This window comes from Scyliorhinus torazame, chromosome 12 (genome assembly GCF_047496885.1).
Source record: "Scyliorhinus torazame isolate Kashiwa2021f chromosome 12, sScyTor2.1, whole genome shotgun sequence".
Classification (NCBI taxonomy): domain Eukaryota; kingdom Metazoa; phylum Chordata; class Chondrichthyes; order Carcharhiniformes; family Scyliorhinidae; genus Scyliorhinus; species Scyliorhinus torazame.
The window spans coordinates 214,281,677-214,303,186 of NC_092718.1; the positions used below are offsets into that span (position 1 = coordinate 214,281,677).

The following is a 21,510-nucleotide window of genomic DNA, read 5'->3' on the forward strand; positions in this document are numbered from 1 at the left end:
GGAGCTTCTGATCACTGCCCAGAAACCACTGCTGCACCAGTATGGATTAGGTGCAGGTAGAATTGGATGTGGCTGCTATCTCTTACCCACCCCACCCTCTACTGAGATTCCTTCACAAGACTCCTGTTTGAGGAATGATCATGTAGTTGCCAGTGAGGCAGCTGGCTGGGAACAAAATTGTGCTGTTTTGAAGGTCTGAGCCTTTTGGGCAGCACGGTGGCGCAGTGGTTAGCACTTCTGCCTCACGGCGCCGAGGTCCCAGGTTCAATCCCGGCCTCGGGTCACTGTCCGTGTGGAGTTTGCACATTCTCCCTGTGTTTGCGTGGGTTTCGCCCCCACAACCCAAACGATGTACAGGGTAGGTGGATTGGCCATGCTAAATTACCCCTTAATTGGATAAAATGAATTGGGTACTCTAAATTTATATTTTAAAAAAAGAAAGTCTCAGCCTTCAGGAAGATAGGAAGAAAGGAGATTTGGCAATCATCGGGGATGATCAGGGGAACACAAACCTGCAGACATTAGGGAGCCTACGAGAAGAACAGTGAGCTCCCAGCAAAGAATGGTCGGGAGAGCTACTCCGGGTGCCCTGTCACCAACTCGAGGTTGGCTCCTTGAGAGATGGTGGACCCACCGTCACCCACTGGCCTGGCACAGAAGTGCCAAGCAGCGGGATTGGGAAAAACAATCACAAAGCTCCTCAACATGGGGTGGATATTAACGGGCTGGTCAGGAGGGCACGGGCTGAGTCTCTGTACTTTATCCCTGCAGGGAACCCGGAGAAACAGAAGGAAGCTGAGGTGAGGCACCGGGAGCTGGCACTGGAGGCTGGAGGCAGCAATGACTTTGTCACCTTACTCACCGTCTTCAAGAGGTGCAGAGAGAGGTAAGGGCGGAGTGGGAGGTGGAGGAGACTGATTCAGCCTAACCCAGAACAGGCAGAGTGGAGTGCGGAAGGTTTAATAAAAGCAAAATACTGTGGATGCTGGAGATCGGAAATAAAAAACAGGAAATGCTGGAAAAACTCAGCAGGTCTGGCAGCATCTGTGGAGAGACAGAAACTGAGGTAACGTTTCGAGTCCAATATGATCTTCATTGGAAGTCTTCCACTGAAGTCATATTGGATGATTGTGCCAGACCTGAGTTTTGGCAGCACTTTCTGTTTTTGTTAGAGTATGGAATTAGTTGGGCTTCTGTGAACACTGCTTAATGGGAGATGGGGCGGGTGGAGAATTCCTGGATGTAGTTGTGTTATATTGATGGAGGTCAGGGGCTAATTAAAAAGGAAACAATTTGAATTTCTATAGCGCCTATCGGGACTGGAAGTCCCAAAGTGCGTTTCAGGCTTTTGAAGTGTAGCCAATGTAGGAAGCACAGGGTTCCTCCGACAGTCCGGCACTCCCTCAGTACTGCGCTGGGAGTGTCAGCCTGGATTCTGAGATTCAGTCTCCGGAATGGGACCCACAACTCTGAGGCACGAGGCCCACCGTGCCGCAATGTAGGAAAATCCAGAGGAACTCTGTCTTGACCGTGCACGCTGGAAAAGAGCCTTCGAACAGGTTGAAGAGAAACCAAGAAAGGGGGAAAACAAATGACCTTGACCCGAGGGATTTGCAATGATGCCCGGGGTTAGTGGGTACAACCATCACCTGATGTGGGCAGCACGGTAGCACAGTGGTTAGCACTGTTGCTTCACAGCTCCAGGGTCCCAAGTTCGGTTCCCGGCTTGGGTCACTGTCTGTGCGGAGTCTGCACGTTCTCCCCGTGGCTGCGTGGGTTTCCTCCGGGTGCTCCGGTTTCCTCCCACAAGCCCCAAAAGACGTACGGGTTAGGTGGATTGGCCATGCTAAATTGCCCTTAGTGCCCACAAAATGTTAGATGGGGTTACGGGGATAGGGCGGTGTGGGCTTATGTAGGGTGCTCTTTCCAAGGACCGGTGCACCCTTGATGAGCCAATTGTCCTCCTTCTGCACTGTAAATTCTATGATCTAGTCTGCATTGAGAGAGCTGCCCTCAGCAGGGGGATCACAATTACTCTCGGTGCACCTCATTGGGGCTTGGAAGGCCTGTCCGAGCTTCTGTTGGTTATTCATCTCTGAAAGTGTGTGGACTTTGAGTGACAGGATCATGCGGGGGCTTTGGAGTCCCTGCGGTCAAATAGGCGCCAGAATTCCCTGCCCGGGATCACTGGAAGCGAAGAATGGCCATTTGTGCAAAGTGCTGGGTGGAACCCTCTGGAAAAGACTTTGATGAAGCGGGTGACGACCCTGTGTGTGTCACATCCTTCGACGCGGAGACCGTCATGAACTGTTTATTCTTTGCCATTGTTGACCTGCTGCAACCCCCTCCCTCTTCCTGTGCACCCATCAATGTGATATTTACCCTCAGTGACTCCCCCGCCACCTGGTGCCGTGAACATTGGATCCATTGGCGAGCGTTGAAGACTGCATTTAGCATCGAGAAACAGCTCTGGGAAATACTCAATAAACTGAAACAGGTGGGTCTGCCTTTTTAATCGAATTTCGGCTAAAATATTTTTCATGCCTTCGGCGAAGAATATATTTCCCCCTCTCCTTCACTCTTGCTCGTTCACCCTCTCTCACTTGCTCACTTGCACTGTCTCATGTCCCTGTTGTTGTTTGCAGAGGAAGGACTTCCCCGTAGAGACATTTGATGGCTCCAAGTCTGAGCTGCTGAGGAGATGTTTATGTGCTGGCTACTTCAGCAACGTGGCCAGAAGGTGAGTTAGCAGCACTGACCCCAGCTCCAGTGTGCGTGAGCCAGGCGAGAAGCCAACACAACCTCCCTCAGCCCCGTGACTGTGGCCTGTCTGAAACTGCGGTGCCAATTTTCGATCAAATTCTGGAGACTTTTATCCTGTGGCCCTGGCCCTCTTCCACCACTTTTGAGACCGCCCAACTCATTTCACACCGGACCCTTGCAGCCTGCCGAGCCCGAGGTGTTTTAATCTCATCGCTCTAGGGCCGATCTGAACCTGAGACAGAGGTGAAAGGTCAGAGTTGAATCCAGTCACACCTCCGTAAGACTGGGTGTCGTTGTTTTGTGATAAGAGGGTCGTGCTGTCAACAGAGCCACCTTCACCTGTAGGAAAATCTCCGATCTGTCAAAGTGAGGAACTCTGAGCAGACCTGACCGGCCCTGGTTTGTGTTCAGTTGAAAGTCGCCACGGACCTGATCCCTTTGTAAAATCTGTTCACTGTACTTGTGCGTTGGCGGCAAGGCCACATTTGTATTCTGGTTTCTCCCTCAATCTATCCCTTTGCCCTGTTAATCCCGGCTCTGCCCTCTCTACCCAGATTCCCATCCTTTCATTGACGGATCCCAGTTCTCATCCTTGCTTCACTTTCCCTGGATTCCACTTGGGAGTTCCTGTTTATTCTGTAACCAATACGAGCCACACGTGAGAAGGGAATGAAAGAGATCGTCCTCCTGAGACTGTTGCCCCAGCAACCCTGAAAAGTGACGGTAAAGCACTGGAACAGATTGCTCACAGAATGTAGGAGAACGTACAACCTCACAAAGTATAAGTGCTAAGAGTAACACTTGGTGTGTTTCTTTGCAGGTCTGTGGGTAAATCCTTCCACACCATGGATGGACACGGATCCGTTGTCCACATTCATCCGTCTTCCGTTGTACGTAACATATTGCTCCTGGGTTTATCTGTCATTCTATTTTTCCTCGCAGCATTTCCACCGAGGGGTGTTCACAGCAGAGCTTGGCCTGTCCTCACACAGGCACCATCAGCTGGAGAGTGAACAGAAACAGAGAAACATTTGTGGACCTTGCTCCCCCATTATATTCATGGAAGGTTAGAAGAGTGAGACGGGATCTCATCGAAATTTAGAAAATTCTAACAGGATTAGACAGGGTAGATTCAGAAAGAAAGTTCCCGATGGTGGGGGGAGTCCAGAACTAGGGGTCATAGATTGAGGATAAGGGGTAAACCTATTCGGACTGAAGTGAGGAGAAATTTCTTCACCCAGAGAGTGGTGAATCTGTGGAATTCGCTACCACAGAAAGTATTTGAGGCCAAAACGTTGTGTAATTTCGAGAAGGAATTAGATATAGCTCTTGGGGCTAAAGGGACCAAGGGATTGGGGGGGAGGCGGGATCAGGGTATTGAACTTGATGATCAGCCATGATCAGAGTGAATGGCGGAAGAGGCTTGAAGGGCTGAATGGCCTCCTCCTGCTTCTATTTTCTATGTATGTTTCTATGTATCCCTGGTCCATACGAGGCTTATCACAGCACCATTGAGGGATGGAGCTTCGGACTGCCCGAGCCTGGTACAGGTGCACAGGTTGTTGAGGGTGGCCGGTCAGGTTGACAAAGTGGTTAATACGACGTACTGGGGATCCTGGACTTAAAAAGGGAAGGCACAGAGTGGAAAAGCAAAGACATCGTGGTGAACCTTTTATAAAAACACTGGTTTGGCCTCGACTGGAGCATTGTGTCTATTTCTGGGCATCATGTGTGAGGGCTTTAGAGAGAGTGTGGAAAAGATTTATGAGAATGGTTCCAGGAATGAGGGACTTCAGTTACGTGGATGGATTGGAGAAACTGGGGGGTGTTCTCCTTCGAGAGAGGGTTGCGAAGAAATCTCACCGAGGTGCTCAAAATCAGGTGGGGTTCGGGACAGCGTAGATAAGACCAGGGCGGTGCGGTGGCACAGTGGTTAGCACCGCTGCCTCACAGCGCCAGGGACCCGTGTTCCACCCCAGCCTTGCGTGACTGTCTGTGAGGAGTTTCCTCCGGGTGCTCTGGTTTCCTCCCTCAGTCCAAAGATGTGCATTTTAGGTGGATTGGCCGTGATCAATGGGCGGGCGAGGATGGGCCTAGGTAGGGTGCTCTTTCCGATGGTTGGCGCAGATTCGATGGGCCGAATGGCCTCGTTCTGCACTGTAGGAATTGTAAGGAAAATGTTTCTTATGGCAGAAGAGCTGAAAACCAGAGGGCGCTAATTTAAGGTGATTGGCAAGAAAACAATGGTGATATAAGTAACAATGTTTGTCGGCAGCGAGTGACTGGGATCTGGAATGTATTGCCTGAGAGTGTGGTGGAGGGAGATTCCATCATTGTTATAAAAAGAGGTTGGAATAATTATCTGGAGGAAACACAGGAAAGAGGGAAGTAGGGCTAGTGGAGTAGACTTTGCAGCGGGCCAGCATGGACATAATGGGCCAAATGGCCTCTGACCATGTGTTCTGACCATTCTACAATTCTATGATATATCCCAGTGCATTTGCCCGCTTGAGTGTTCAGGCATCTGAGCAGCACCAACTTGCATTTATATCGCTCCTTTCACATCGTGCAAGGTCCCATGGTACTTCTCAGAAGCATTATCAAACAGAAACAATTGGCACAGAGATAAAGGAGGTGACATTGTTACAGGTGACCAAAGCCTTGATCGATGAGGTGGGTTTTAAGTACCAAACTAAAAGGGGGCAGGGTGGGGGGAGAGGTTTGGGGTGGGATTTCCAAACTTTAGAGACTTGACAGCAAGAAGTACAGCTGCTAATGGTGGGGCAAAGGAATTAAGGGTTGGATAGGAGGCCAGAATTGGGGGAGGAAATGTTCTCGATGGGTGGTCGGGCTAAAGGAAGTGACAGCGAGAGGGGAGGGTGGATCCGGACCAATACCGGGCAGCGTGCAGGGAGTGGATTGTCCCCTGAGCCGGGAATCTTGTCTGAAACAAAGGTGGGAAGAAGTACTTAAATTCCTAATGGGAAAATGGAGGAAAAAACAATCTTACTGCAGTAACTTTCTTATACTTGTCCCCAGCTGTTTGATCAGGAAAGCCAGCTCGATTGGATCATCTTTCACGACGTTATGGTCACGTCTAAGATCTATGTGCGGACAACGTGCCCCGTCCGTTATGAGTGGGTGAAGGATCTGCTGCCCAAGCTGCACGAGATTGATGCGTACCAGCTGAGCAGCGTGGCAAGGGATGAGATGACCCCAGGCATCCCCCAACAGAGCGAGGCACTACACAGGACCAAACAACAATCGGGTGAGCTGCTGGCCCTCCAAATCACCTCCCGTCATTTTCTCAGGACTGCGAACCCTGCTGGGGCCTCAGTTGCCATCTGGCGACTCACTCGCGTCCGTTCCTGAGCATAGTGGATGAGATTCTCTCTTACAAATCAATTCACAGGATGAATTCACAAATGTCCCTTTCAAGACCGACATTTGTTGCCCATTCCCTCGAACCGCTGCAGCTCGTGTGGTGAGAGTGCATTCACGGCCGGTGCGGTGGTTAGCACTGAGGACCCAGGTTCAATCCCAGCGCAGGGTCACTGTCTGTGTGAGTTTGCACATTCTCCCCGTTTCTGCTTGACCATAGCATCCTGCGTCTCACCCCCACAACCCAAAGATGTGCAGGGTAGGTGGATTGGCCCCACTACATTGCCCCTTAGTTGGAAAAATTGAAACAAAAAAGAAAGTACACTCGCAGTGTGTTAGGGAGGGATCTCCAGGACTTTGACGCAGCTGAACTGGGTGGATGGTCTGTGACACGGGTGGAGTGGTCCCGTGCGTCCGCTGCCATTGTGCTTCTCGCTGGTGGAGGTGGTGGGTTTGGGAGTGTCGGTCAGCTAGGCCCGATTGCATTTCTTGCCTTTGGTGATTGGCGGCAGGACCCATGAGGTGGCGATCAGAAGCAGGATTCTCATCCCTAGACACTGTGGCTCCATCGCTACTCTGGCCGAGGCCAAGATATCAGCACATCATGCTGGATTAGCCAGTTAAGTCAGTCCTGGTATCGTATCGCTGAGTGAACCTTAGTGCACCATTTGAAATCTTGTCAAATATTGAATCAAACCAGCATGCAAACAGAAAGGAGTTTGGATTTCTATTGATCCTCGCTGTCCTTCACACCGAATTAATTACTTTGAAGTGCACGCACTGTTTTGTAGCCAATTTGCAGAGAAACATTTCACAAAGAACAGTGTGATGGACAAGATATTTTGGCGTACGTTCTAGGTGGAGGTATCATTTTGGCCAGCAGTGGGAAGCCCCGCTGGTCTATAGTGTGCAGAAGAAAGCTTTAGTTCAGCATCTCATCTGAAGGGGAGCATCTCTGATAATGCTGCATCCGAGTGTCAGCTTGGTGGACCCTAAGCCCACAGCATTCTGAGTCAATGGAGAGTCCTGCAACGGAGCCAAGCTGACAGCACATTAGGAAATGATACTTTCTGTTGTACGTGCAGAATACATGCCCTGAACATATTCTTGAGGCTGGAGGTCATCTGCCCAAAACTTCATTCTCCTATTTTGAGACCAAATCCTTTGACTGCATATTGTGCTTGACAATTTTGAGTACAAAAAACATATTTTTCTTATCCTAGTTTTTGTCTATTCCTCTCCCGAAAGTACTTGGAACAAAGTTCCACTTGTACTTTCTGCTCTTTGGTACTTTGCCCTTGTGCTGATTATTCCTTAGCTTAAACAGATAGTGTTGTAGAGCTATTTCAGCACACGCCTGCATGCAGATCCCAGCAGAGTCCATTATATTACCCGACACCACCCCCTCTGACCTTCCGTGCCCAGAGACATTGAGATCAAATGTTGTACCTCAAACAGGCAAGTGTTTTTACACAAGAGGGTAGTGGGTGCCTGGAACTCGCTGCTGGAGGAGGTGGTGGAAGCAGGGACGATAGTGACATTTAAGGGGCATCTTGACAAATACATGAATAGGATGGGAATAGAGGGATACGGACCCCGGAAGTGTGGAAGATTTTAGTTTAGAGGGGCAGCATGGTCGGACAGGCTTGGAGGGCCAAAGGGCCTGTTCCTTTGTTCTTTGTTACGTTTTCCTGGCATGTAGTTAACTTTCATTTTCTGTCCTACACCTGCACATACCCTACTCATCTGACAGCAGCTAACTCGACGCATAGCAGAAACCATCTTGCGGCTCAGCAATGCACTGCACATGAAATCATGCTTACCGTTTTATCACTGGAGCTTACCATGCATAGCTTTGAAATGTCCAAACTGGAAGTGTTAACCTGCGCCCAGGAATGCTGAGCACTACTGCCTCGAGGGTTTAAAGTTTCCTTGCTATTCATGTGATGTTGGCTTTGCCACTGGGCCATCCCTAATCACCCTTGAACTGATTGCCTTTCAGAGGAGGGCATTTTAAGAGTCAACCACACTGCTGTGGATCTGGCGTCACGAGTCGGCCAGACCAGGTAAGCATGGCAGATTTCCCTCCCTGAAGGATACTAGTGAGCCAGATGAGTTTTAACGACAGTCGGCAATGATCTCACGGCCAAGGTTTGAATTTTTATTGGGTTCACATTTCATCATGTGCCGGGGTGGGATTTGAACCTGGGTCCAGCGACAGTATCACCAGCCGCTGCCTCCTGCATCAAATGCCGTGCTTAACTTTCCACACTCTTTCCCTTTTGTAGAGCAAGCCCTACAAGAAGCCCGAAGGAAGCTGCAAAAGAGGAATGATGAGAAGTCCATATCTGACGCAAGGACTCGATACCTGCAGCGGAAGTTGGATAAGTCGCAGAGCTGGACAGGCCAGTGATTCTGAAGAGCTGGCACAAAATGAGGATGCTGCTCGGGAACCCCAGGCCCCCAGTGCCTGACTAGGGCTGAATGATGCACCCATTCCCACCCATTCCCAGGCTCTGCGTCTCCAGAGGGAAATGAATACCAGTGGATCTCCGATGGCAATGCATATATGGAGTTGAGACCAAGTGTGCCGCTCAGGTAGTGGGGTTAGAGTGGAAGGATCATTTTAAAGGTGTACACTATTACTTTTAACATTTATTTCTATCGTAAACTCTACATTTATAGTGGAAAGGACCAATGTAAACTTGTCACGCTGAAATTGTGTCCTCGTGTCATTGCAGTGCCTCCTTTGGCAGGAAGGTGTTATTACACCATGATCAGTTTTGTCGCAGTTACCATTATAAATGTGGACAAATCGCTTCTTGGCCTTTTGGTTAAGGTGAGCGTGAGGTCAGGTGGATCTGGTATGTCTCGCTTGTGGGGACCATGAATTGGATTCAATGTGAATTGTTTTTTTGGAGCAGGCAAGGAACTGGATTAGGGGTTTGCTCCTGTCCGCACTCTCAGCTCTGGCTTTGTAACTGATAAAATAAAAAAAATAAAAATGTGGACAGAAGGGCGGCACGATGGCGCAGTGTTTAGCACTGCTGCCTACGGCGCTGAGGACCTGGGTTCGATCCAGGCCCTGGGTCACTGTCTGTGTGGGGTGCAGCCCCACAACCCAAAGATGTGCAGGCTAGGTGGATTGGCCACGCTAAATTGCCCCTTAATGAGAAAAAAATTATTGGTACTCAAAATTTATTTTTAAAAATACAAATGTGGACAGAGGAATTTATAATGTTAAAGAAATGGACAAGGCTGTAAGATTTTTAAAGATTAATATATGTTTTTTCTTTATAAATTTAGAGTACCCAATTCATTTTTTCCAATTAAGGAGCAATTTAGTGTGGCCAATCCACCTACCCTGCACATCTTTGAGTTGTGGGGGCGAAACCCACGCAAACACGGGGAGAATGTGCAAACTCCACACGGACAGTGACCCAGAGCCGGGATCGAACCTGGGACCTCAGCGCCATGAGGCAACAAGGCTAACCCACTGCGCCATCGTGCTGCCCAAGATTAATATATGTTGAATCCTTTTCAATTGATGGAAACCATCTTGAAGCATGAGAACCATAAAAAAGTTCTGAACCACTAAAAAGTTCCGAGCCGCTGACTTTGCTATCGGAGTGTTACAAAACTACCAGGACCTTGAATTGTTTCCCAAAAATCAGCATCTAAATATTCAACTTGTAACTGGCTTTGAACAGGTTGGACAGAGGAGCTGCATATAAGTTAGCTATCAGTGCACTAATATTTGTACAATAAAGTACATTTGTATTGTGTTTTTAATGTGACAGACACTGCGAGGCACTTCACAAAGATGGAGAAAGATTAAATAAATGAGTCATTTCAAAGCTGTGATTCATTAATAGATGCTGTGATAAGCTGATCTGTTTCGTTGGACAAATGTATTTATTTTTATAAAGTATGAAATTAATCACGAAAATGTTACTAAAAGTTCCTTTTATAAAGATGGTCTATTTTTAAGGTTGAGAATAAAATTCGAAATGTTTAAAACCGATAATCCTGTCCAATCAGGGAGCGTCGAGGCTGAATTTGTTTATTTTCCATAAATTTAGGATTGACCCTTTTAACAGCAGAATCAGGCCTAGGTGACAATCCTGAGGTTATGGGACAAGGTGCTATTCTGATAACTGTATAAGAATAGGGCGGCATGGTAGCCCAATTAAGGGGCAACTTAGCATGGCCAATCCACCTAGCCTGCACATCTGTTTGGGTTGTGGGGGTGAGCCCCACGCAGCCACGGGGAGAATGTGCAAACTCCACACTGACAGTGACCCAGGGCCGGGATCGAACCTGGGACCTCGGCGCTGTGAGGCAGCAGTGCTAACCACTGCACCACTGTGCCGCCTCTAAGACTTGCATTTATATAGCACTTTTCATGGGTATTTTGTGCCTCAGCGCTGTACAGCCAGTTAATTACTTTTTGAAATGTTCTGCACTTGTGTGCAGTAACCTGCCACAAACAATAATGTGATAATGACCAGATCTTTATTGTGTGATGCTGATTGAGGGATAAATATTGGCCGGGACACTGGGGATAACTCTCCTGCTCTTCAAAATAGTGCCATGGGAGCTTTTACATCCACCCGATCAGGCGAATGGGGCCTCCGTTTAGCACCTTGTCCAAAAGGCACCACTTCTTGACAGTGCAGCACCCCCTCAGTACTGCACTGGAGTGTCAGTATTATTTGTTTGCTCTCAAGCCCTGGCATGGGACCTGAATCCAGATCCTTGTGACTCAGTGGCAGGAGTGAAACCCACTGAGTTACGGCTGACAACGATTTGACAGCTGACGGTAAAACTTTGTGAAATAAAAGCGGAACGTACTATAGTCACTCAGCAGATTGGGTAGCCTCTGTGGAGAGAGAATGAAAGGTCAACAACTTGAAATATTAACTTGGTTTCTCTCGTCACGATGCCGAGCGTTTCCAACATTCTCCATTTTCTTTTGGATTCCCAGCATCTACAGTATTTTGTTTTTCATAAATCACATCCTTTTTTAGCCATGCTGGGATACATTTGTGAGAGTGCCAATACTGTTAGGAGTCCTGATGGTGAGCCACGACAGGATATCTGCACTCCTGGCTGACCTCTAGATTTTTACCCTCTATAAACTTGTTCTGCTGCCCATCCCCTAACCTGCACCAAGTCCTGTTCACCTTTTTCAACCCTTTTGATTGGTGTCATGTTCTGTAGACTGGCCGAAGTGAATGATGAACTACAGAACATTTTGTTGAAATAATTTATTGTAGAACAACTGCGTGGGGACTTCCGGTGACAGTGGATGGGAGGCAGCCGCACAATGGAGGGCTCCCGTTCGGGAACGGCATTTTCGGAGCTTTAAGCCCGGTCCCAGGGTCCACGGAGGTGGCAAAAGTAGGGAGGAGGCACAGTGAAGGAAAATGTCGAGGGTGAGCAAAAAAACGGCCGTAAAAAAAACAGCTGAAGGTCTGTCGGGGAGTGGAAAGGTCACCGTGGGGTCACCAAGGAAAATGGAGGCTGGAGCACCAGGGGAGGCCGCATTGCTTACGGCTGAAGAAATAACCACGGCGATGGCTGCGGAATTCAAAAGGCAGTTTACAAAATACATGGAGACAATGAGGAAGGAGATGAGGGAGGTTTTGAATGCGCTGGTGGAGGAGGTGATTTTCCCGGTGATGACGGCGGTGGCTGGCGGAGGTGCGGGAGCAAGGGGAGGCGCTGAAGGAAGTGGAGGAGACGTTACTGCAGCATGGTGATCAACGTACCTCGATGGGGAAGGAGATGCGGAAGGTGATGGACATTAACAAGGATCTGCGAGGAAAAATGGAAGACCTGGAAAACAGATCCAGGCGACAGAATTTGAGGATTGTGGGGCTGCCCGAAGGAGTTGAAGGACCGAGGCTGACTGAGTATTTTGCCGCGATGCTGGCAAAACTATTGGGGGAGGGGGAGGATCCCTCCCGGTATGAACTGGATCGGGCTCATCGGTCGTGGAGGCCTGTACCAAAGGCGAGTGAGCCGCCAAGGGCAGTGACTCTGTGCTTCTGTAAGTACGGTGTGAAGGAGAAGGTCCTGTGCTGGGCCAAGCAGAAGCGGGTGGTGCAGTGGGCTGGAGCTGGTATACGTGTATACCAGGACTTTACAGTGGAGCTGGCAAGGAGCTGGGCTGCCTTCAACCGGGTGAAGAGGGCACTGTACATTAGCAAGGTGCAGTGCAGCATTGTATATCCAGCGAAGCTGAGGGTGACTTACAAGCTCAAGGACTTTTATTTTGGAACAGCGGAAGCAGCGGAGGAGTTTGTGAAGGCAGAAGGACTGTGGCAGAACTGAGAAATTGAGAAATGGCCATGTGCCGATGTAACCTCATGACTGTATTTTCTTCTTTTTCGTTTCACTGCGTGCGGGTGTATGGGCTAAAGGAACCAATGTTGTATATATTTGGACAAGGGAAGTGATGGGACTTTCACTCGAAATGAGGGCTCTTTGGGGTGTAGGTGGATATGCGGGGTTTGTGCTAAAAAGGGGATTTCTGGGCTTTCCTAGGGCCGGTCAAGGGGGAAAGGGACCCGGGCGGGGGCCTCCATGCTGGCCGGTTTAAGCCGGCCAGTGAACGGGAGTGAGGTGGGGGGAGGGGCTGCGGCCATCGGAGCCTGGCAGTATTGGGGGGGGGGGGGCGGGGGGGCGTTTACAACTCTCGAGTATCATGTACGGTACTCTTTCAGAGGTTGGATGGCGTTGAGTGTGGGGGGGGATGGGGGGGAGTGGACTCTATAGGTCAATGGTGACCATGGGCGGTCCCGGACTCCTTTTTCTTTTTCTCCTTTGTTTTTTGTTTCCACCGTGGGAGGGTTTGTTTTATTGGCTGCGTATATTGACAGGTGGGCTGTTGTTTGGGGTGGTGGGAGGATGGGATCGTTGGTATTGTTAAGGGGATTGATTTTGTATTTGTTACCGTTTACTGTTTGTGGGTGGGGTGTAAATTTTGAAGGAAAATGTGAAAATTGAGAATAAATTTTTTTTTAAAATAGTGCATGAATTACTAGCTCAACTCAAACAAAGCCAATGCAAGATTACACAAAAATGAGGAACAATGCATGGGTGAAAACAGGAGGTTCTTTTTTTTTAAATTTAAAGTACCCAATTATTTTTCCAATAAGCCACTTAACCTGCACATCTTTGGGTTGTGGGGGTGAAACCCACGCAAACAGGGTGAATGTCAGACACAGGGTTACACTGCCACCTGGTGGCTGGAGGTCACACATAATACTGGATTATGGGGATCGGGTAGATACGTGGGCTTGAGTAGGGTGCTCTTTGTAAGAGCCGGTGCAGACTCGATGGGCCGAATGGCCTCTATCTGCACTGTAAATTCTATGATTCACATCGGCCAGTCTACAGAACGTGACAGATTGGTGTCAAATTTTGTTAACAATCCTAAGAAGCATCTTTGGGATGTTTCACTGCATTAAAGGTGCTGTACAAGTTGTTTTTGTTGTAGATACAAGTAGCTTACAAATGCACTGATCAATGGAGAATGGTCACTGGACAGCAATGAGAAGTGGCTGCATTGGGCTGATTTTTCCCCACAGTTCCCCTGCCCAGTACAGGGACAGTCCCCCACTGAATTACCTGGAAGGGGGGGTGGGGGGGGGGGGGGGGGGGGGGGGAAAAAGAGATTTTCTCAGCTCGCGAGGATGAGATGGTGCAGGAGATCAGTGCACCAACACCCTGATTGTGGAGTGATAAGATGCTGGTGTCTGTTTGCGATTCACTCAGCCAGCCCATCGGAGCCAAGCTGCTAATCCCCAGGGTGTGAGGAGAAATTTGGCAGGTGAGGTTGTTGTGTTCTTCCTATTGGATGGATACAGAAGAGCAGGTTAGCTGCTTAGTCCCTCGGTGGAAGGTTTACTCAGGTGGATTTGTCGGGGACCAAATAAATCAGTTTCCAATCTGATTGTAAAATACTTTGAGTGCAGCTTCCAACTCATCATTTCAGCAGCTGCTTCTGTCTAGGCAATTTACCAAAGGAAACTTTTATACTGTGAGTGAGAACAGAAGAGGTTTGCCCCATGCAAGTCTGAACAATCTTGGGGGGAAAAGAGAGAGAGTTCAACCAGAGCCTGTACAGATAACTGGCAGACCCCAATACATAATTCTGCCCTGGTGCAGATCTATTCCAGAGAAAACTAAGATCAGCTGGCGATTGCTGAATACACATACCAAAGCTGTTTCAATGCAGATAACACTGAGGGAGTCGGAGAGGACGTCCTTTGAACAAAACCCTAAACTGTGATCCCATTGATCTACTTAAGGAAGAGCAAGCGATTCTGGCTCACCTTCCACCTTCAACAATACCACCAAATCTGCATTCGCCTATGGGACCTGACTGTGCACAAACCGGCTGCTCGGTTTCTCTGAATGACAGTAAGAAGTCTTACAACACCAGGTTAAAGTCCAACAGATTTGTTTTGAATCACTAGCTTTCGGAGCACTGCTCCTTCCTCAGGTGAATGAAGAGGTGGGTTCCAGAAACATATATATATATATAGACAAAGTCAATGATGCAAGACGATACTTTGAATGCAAGTCTTTGCATGTAATTAAGTCTTTACAGGTCCAGACAGAGCAACTGGAGAGAGGGATAATCACACGTTAAAGTGGTGTGAATTATCTCAAGCCAGGACAGTTGGTAGGGTTTTGCAAGCCCAGGCCAGATGGTGGGGATGAATGTAATGCAACATGAATCCAAGGGCCCAGTTGAGGCCGTACACATGTGTGCGGAACTTGGCTATAAGTTTCTGGTCGGCGATTCTGCGTTGTCGCGCGTCCTGGAGAACGCTTACCTGAAGATCAGAGGCTGAATGCCCTTGACTGCTGAAGTGTTACCCGACTGGAAGGGAACATTCCTGCCTGGTGATTGTCGAACGATGTCCATTCATCTGTCCATGCAGCGTCTCTGCAAGACAACAGTGATGGCATCTCATTGCCTATGAAGCGGTTTGGGATGCCTGAGGAATTTGTTTGGTGCAATCCCAGTCTGTCAATGACTAAAAGCGCCTCGTGCATCATCTGCTGAGTTAGCTGCTCCAAGCCGAGGCTGAAGTACAATTCATGTAATGATGTGATGCCCATTGTCCTGTGATGCCCACTGACTCCTGATGACCCACCCAAACATGTCCAGGTTGCTGTCACTCCTGGCAGCGGCTGATGACTGAAGAAGCGTAATGCTGGTCGGGCACTGTCGGACGGTCTATGGAAAGTATTCCGAACATTTGGAGGATGGGGGTGGAGTGAGGATAAACCTGGAAAAGAATAAACCCTGGGTTTAAAATCTAGTGCTGCAGTATTTTAGATAGATAAATTCCCTATCCTCCATAATGGCAAGTGGAAGGAAGAGAGAGAGGGCTATCTCAGGAGTGCTTCTTTTAAAAATAATAAATTTAGAATACCCAAATTTTTTTCCAATTAAGAGGCAATTTATTATAATCTTTATTGTCACAAGTAGGCTTACATTAACACTGCAATGAAGTTACTGTGAAAAGCCCCTAGTCGCCACATTCCGGTGCCTGTTCGGGTACACAGAGGGAGAATTTACAATGTCCAAATTACCTAACAGCACGTCTTTCGGGACTTGTGGGAGGAAACCGGAGCACCCGGAGGAAACCCACGCAGACACGGAAGGGGGCGGGGCGGGGGGGGGGGGGGGTGCAAACTCCACATGGACAATGACCCGGTGCGGGGATCGAACCTGGGTCCTCGGCGCCGTGATGCAGCAGTGCTAGCCACTGTGCCACCGTGCCGCCCCAACGCCAGCTTGTAAATGTTTATTCAACTACTGGACATGTGCTGAAATAAATCCATGAAGCTTGATTTTAAATATTTATAACCTTCTTGGTTTCAGGAGTAAATTATAAGTAAAGACTACTGCCCTAACACTTCCACAAAGTAAAGACTACTGCCCTAACACTTCCACAAAGTAAAGACTACTGCCCTAACACTTCCACAATTGCTGAGAAAAGAGTAATGCTCGCTAAGATTTCTGTCTTTCCTTGACATATGTTAAGGTATCTGCCAATGGGAATCTTAATTACTGTTTACCTTAAGTCTACCTTAATTAGTCAAGAAACGCATTAAGTTCTACATGCTATAAGGCTGTCCTCATCAGAAACCTTGCAAATAGGGCAGCACGGTAGCACAGTGGGTAGCACTGTTGCTTCACAGCTCCAGGGTCCCAGGTTCGATTCCCTGCTGGGTCACTGTCTGTGCGGAGGCTGCGCGTTCTCCCCGTGTCTGCGTGGGTTTCCACCGGGTGCTCCGGTTTCCTTCCACAAGTCCCGAAAGACGCGCTGTTAGGTGAATTGGACATTGTGAATTCTCCCTCTGCGTTCCTGAACAGGCGCCGGAGTGTGGCGACTCGGGGCTTTTCACAGTAACTTCATTGCAGTGTTAATGTAAGCCTACTTGTGACAATAAAGATTATTATTTTTCTAGGGATGGAGCCATTTGCTCACTGTGCAAGCTTGATGCTGAAATCGAACACATCAAAGCCATCCTAATGGCGACCCTGATCAGATCATTGTTTTCTCGAGATCATGCAAACTCATAATGGGCCTAAGGCTGCCACTTTCGTTCCTGAAAAGTGCCCAGTTTACCCTTGGAAGGCTAAGGTGTCTCCAAAACCTGAGCAACAGGTAACCTTAGCCGTTGCACCCTGTTGCAATACAGTAACAACACAAGGGGTATTCGCCACCAACAGAATGCTGCTGTCAATCTCAAAAGACGGTGGCCCGGGTTCGATTCCAGCCTTGGGTCACTGTCTTTGCGGAGTCTACACATTCTCTCCGTGTCTGCGTGGGCTTTCTCTGGGTGCTCCGGTTTCTTCCAACAGTCCAAAGATGTGCAGGTTAGGTGGATTGGCCCTGCTAAATTGCCCCTTAGAATCCAAAGGTGTGTTGGGTGGGGTTATGGGGATAGGGGGGAGGAATGAGCCTAGATAGGGTGCTCTTTCAGAGGGTCGGTGCAGACCCGATGGGCCAAATGGCCTCCTTCTGCACTGAAGAGATTCTGTGATTCTAAGGTCCATTCATAATATGGCTGAATATATTGATTATCAGCCTGTAAATCCTTCCAGTGAGCCTGATGGCGGACAGTAAGAGTGGGAGAGCTGTCTGGTCAGCTGCACTGCAGAAGAAAATGGCAATGCACTGCAGCATCTGGCCAAACATAATCATGGAGCAATCCAACGGAGGTCCATGGTCACCAATACCCCCTTAGGTCCTGATACTTGGAGGAGGAGAAGGAAATCTCTCTGCATCTCTGGCTCTCAGTCTGAGACTTTAAGATGCACCTTAATACCTACCTCTTTGACCAAGTTTATGGTCACCTGTCCTAATATCCCCTTATCTGGTTCAGTATCCAGTTTGTTTACTCCTATGAAGTCATTTTACTACCTTAAAGTCAATTACTAGGGGACATAGGTTTAAGGTGCGAGGGGCAAGGTTTAGAGATGTACGAGGAAAGGTTTTTACACAGAGGGTAGTGGGTGCCTGGAACTCGCTACCGGAGGAGGTGGTGGAAGCAGGGACGATAGTGACATTTAAGGGGCATCTTGACAAATACATGAATAGGATGGGAATAGAGGGATACGGACCCCGGAAGTGTAGAAGATTGTAGTTTAGACGGGCAGCATGGTCGGCACAGGCTTGGAGGGCCGAAGGGACTGTTCCTGTGCTGTACTTTTCTTTGTTCTTTGTTCTAAAGGCATTACATAAATTCAGTTGCTGTTAGTTTGAACTGAAGGAAGGTGATAAAACGGGTCAGGATAAAGTTGACAAATCTAGAATTTTAACAGATTAGTGCTCAACATGTAAAACCCCATGAAGCAGCAATCAATAGGACAAATATTGAACTATTTAGCTAAGAACAAATGCACACATGGAAAAGACAGCCTCGCTTTTACATTACATCTTTCAGAGCCTCATAGAATTTACAGAGCAGAAGGAGGCCATTCAGCCCATCGGGTCTGCACCGGCCCTTGGAATGAGCTCCCTACCCAAGCCCACACCTCCACCAGATCCCCAGTAAACAAACCTAAGCTTTTTTTGGACACTAAGGACTATTTATCATGGCCAATCCACCTAACCTGCACATCTTTGGACTGAGAGAGGAAACCGGAGCACCCGGAGGAAACCCACGCACACTCGGGGGAACGCGCAGACTCCGCACAGACAGTGACCCAGCGGGGGAATCGAACCTGGGACCCTGGCGCTGTGAAGCCACAGTGCTAACCACTTGTGCTACCGTGACTGCTGTGGTTGGGGCCTCAAATCCACATTCCGCTTACCGCCAGTGACTTTTGATTGCTGGGAGAAAGGTCTGAGTCAGAATGATTAACCAAAATAACTTGGGCATTTCCAGTCCTGGAAATGAACCTAAATTTCCTCCAGATAAACATTGGGAAGACTGTGGACATTGGGCAGGATTCTCCGTTTAGAGATAAGTGCTGAAGCGGGACTGAATTGCGTGGGATTCACATTTCCGTTGGGGGCGCTAGTTCTAGAGCAATTCAGCACATGCTAATGGGCCTGCATTCTGCCCAAGTAAATCCAGAACAATTCTAATTGTCGCCACGTGGGATTCGCTGGGCCCAGAATTGGTGCTGGGGAGCTTGATAAGCTTGAGCTGCTTATAAACACTCCACTCGCCACACACTCATTCCAGCCAAGAAGATGGCTCCGTAAAGAGCAGCCCCACGCTTTATGGATGGAGAGCTGGACCAAATGCTAGATACAGTGGAGGCGAGGCAGGGCACCCTCTTCCCCAGGGTGGGCAGGAGGCCACTGCCTGCCAATGTGAACCCGGCCTGGGCAGAGGTGCCAGATGCGGTCAGTGCTGTGGCCCTCACCAAGCGGACTGGCAGGCAATGCCAGAATAAGATGAATGACCTCCTTGGGTCAGCTCGGTGAGTCACCACTTCTGAACCCACGCCATCCCACGCACAGGGCTAAATCGCTGGCTTTGAAAGCAGACCAAGGTAGGCCAGCAGCACGGTTCGATTCCCGTAACAGCCTCCCCGAACAGGCGCCGGAATGTGGCGACTAGGGGCTTTTCACAGTAACTTCATTTGAAGCCTACTTGTGACAATAAGCGATTTTAATTTCATTTTCACTCCCATCACTCACACCCCGCCTCCCCTCTCCCCAATCAAAGCCCAGTAGACTGCATCTTCCTTATATTCCATCCTACACCAAACCCCAACACCTGTATTGTCTCTTTGGCCAGGTGCCTTGCACACATGAGCCATCAACGACAGACCACCCCCCCCCCCCCCCCACCCCCCCGTGTAACTAACGTCCACGCATCTCACCATCTCCTTTATGCGTCCCCGAGGATAAGACGGCCCATAACCACTGGGAGCGGGAGAAGACCAGAGGGGGCCCAGCCAGATCTCAGGGTTCTCACCGAGGCTGAGCAGAGGGCGGTGAGTTTCGCCGGAGGGGTGGGAGAGGGCTATCTCCCAGGTGGAGGTCAGCACAACCAAGTGACCCCTAATTCAAAGCGATGTCCCCATAGAAAGTGAGTCATCCCTTACCCAGACCACTCCTTCCTGGGATCTCACTTTGTGTCTTGTCTTTTGTCTTGCTGACCAGGCCAGCCTGTCTGGGGTACCCTGCACCCGCCCCCCCCCCCCCGGCCACATCCCCAGCACACCCTGGAGGACCAGTCTGGGGATGACACTGACTTTGCGGCACTGCATTCACCTGCACCCTCCTCCATCGCAGAGACTATCACCTCGGTGGGTTATATTAGTGATGAGGCTCTTGGGTCACCTTCTGGTGCGCACGTCACACATGCTGCAGCACATCAGGTGGAGGTAGGAACTCTGGTGGGAGTGGGCAGTCGGAGGGCTGTCCAATCCCAGCAAACAGCTGTGGTCCAGACAGGTATCGCAGCCCTGGAAAGATGATCCCATCACTGGAGGAGGTGCAGACGCAGAGCCAGGGACTACAGGAGGGGGGGTCAGCAACTTTCCATCACCAGCAGGTGCTGTTGGAGCAGTCCTACTGCCTTCAGGTGCAGGGGATTGTGCCGACAATGCGTGGTGCCCAGGCCAGCACTGAATAGCTGGCATGGTAATGGAAGCCTAGGTTGAGAATGTCACAGCCTTGGGTCAAGATGTTCAAGGCTTGATGCACACTGTGCGGTCGATGGTTGAGGCTCGGGACAAGTCCAGTCACAGGCAGTCATGCTTCGAGATCCTGGCTGAGATGAGAGCGGGCCTCCAGGACTGGCAATGCCAGATGACGGTGGAGCCTCCAGAGCTCACTTCAGCCTCACCGCCATAGAGAAGTCCAGGGGTCATCGAGCACCCCGAAGGAGGAAGTGATGGGGCCGGTGCCTCCCACAGGGGAGGTACTGGAACACCCCAGCACGTCTGAATCCCCCCACCTGACACTGGCACATCTGATGGGCAGCGGGCAGAACAGGGTGGCACCTCATCACCTGTGATACCCGAAGGTCGGCCGGGCCCATCCAGGTCCAGGCCCTCCAGAGAACGGCCACCAAAGGCATCTCAGGACAGAGGCGAGATACGCAGCGGGCTGCCTCCATGTCAGATGTGCTGTTTGGGGGAGCACGTAGAAGGAGCGGGAGGCCATGTAAGTTTGGGAAGTTAGATACCAGTTAACCAGACACCAGTTAGACGTCGTGTTTCTGGTGTCGCGGGGCAGAGAATGCAGGTCATTGGCTTTGACCCCTGCGACAAACTGTTCCCCAGCTGCCACTTCCATTCCCTCTCTCGCAACTGTCTCAGGCTGAATCAGGCCATTCACAGCCTTGGTGTCCTATTTGGCTTTGAGTGCAAGGCAATTGGAGATGGGCAATAAATCCTGGTCGCCAATAATGCCTAAATCCCAGGAACAAATAAAAAACATGACCACATATCATCTCCACCACAAAGAAGAAAAGGAAGCAAATCCTGCACTCTGGGTCCTACTGACTCATGGGATATCCCTGTCCTTTTAAAAAAAAACGTATTTTATTACAAACATGCATCAGAACAGGTTACAACACATAAACACATCCAGGAAATATACTATATAGTCTGTACAAATTTTCCCCCTTTTTCACCCCCTCCCACTGCGACGAACAGCTCCTCAAACATGGTCACAAACATCCCCTACCTTTTCTTAAACCCCTCTGCAGACCCCCTGAACTCATATTTAAAAAAAAAAATTTTTTTAGAGTATCCGATTTTTTTCCAATTAAGGGTCAATTTAGCGTCGCCAATCCACCTACCCTGCACATCTTTCCATTGTGGGGGTGAAACCCACGCAAACACGGGAAGAACGTGCAAAC

General features: G+C 49.3%; 1 protein-coding gene across 5 annotated transcripts in view; it reads left to right on the forward strand.

Moving 5' to 3' along the window:
- dhx40 (DEAH (Asp-Glu-Ala-His) box polypeptide 40) overlaps positions 1–10,171 on the forward strand; it is a 53,574-nt gene extending 43,403 nt beyond the window's left edge. For 3 of the 5 annotated variants that reach the window (XM_072469911.1, XM_072469910.1, XM_072469912.1), the window contains 6 exons: positions 772–886; positions 2,389–2,497; positions 2,646–2,740; positions 3,584–3,653; positions 5,803–6,031; positions 8,433–10,171. In XM_072469911.1, the coding sequence (XP_072326012.1) occupies positions 772–886; positions 2,389–2,497; positions 2,646–2,740; positions 3,584–3,653; positions 5,803–6,031; positions 8,433–8,557 (743 nt within the window). In that variant the 3' untranslated portion in view covers positions 8,558–10,171. The remainder of the gene's footprint in view (positions 1–771; positions 887–2,388; positions 2,498–2,645; positions 2,741–3,583; positions 3,654–5,802; positions 6,032–8,432) is intronic. The other 2 variants (XR_011933715.1, XR_011933716.1) reach the window with 2 other exon arrangements.
- Positions 10,172–21,510: the final 11,339 nt, after the last annotated feature.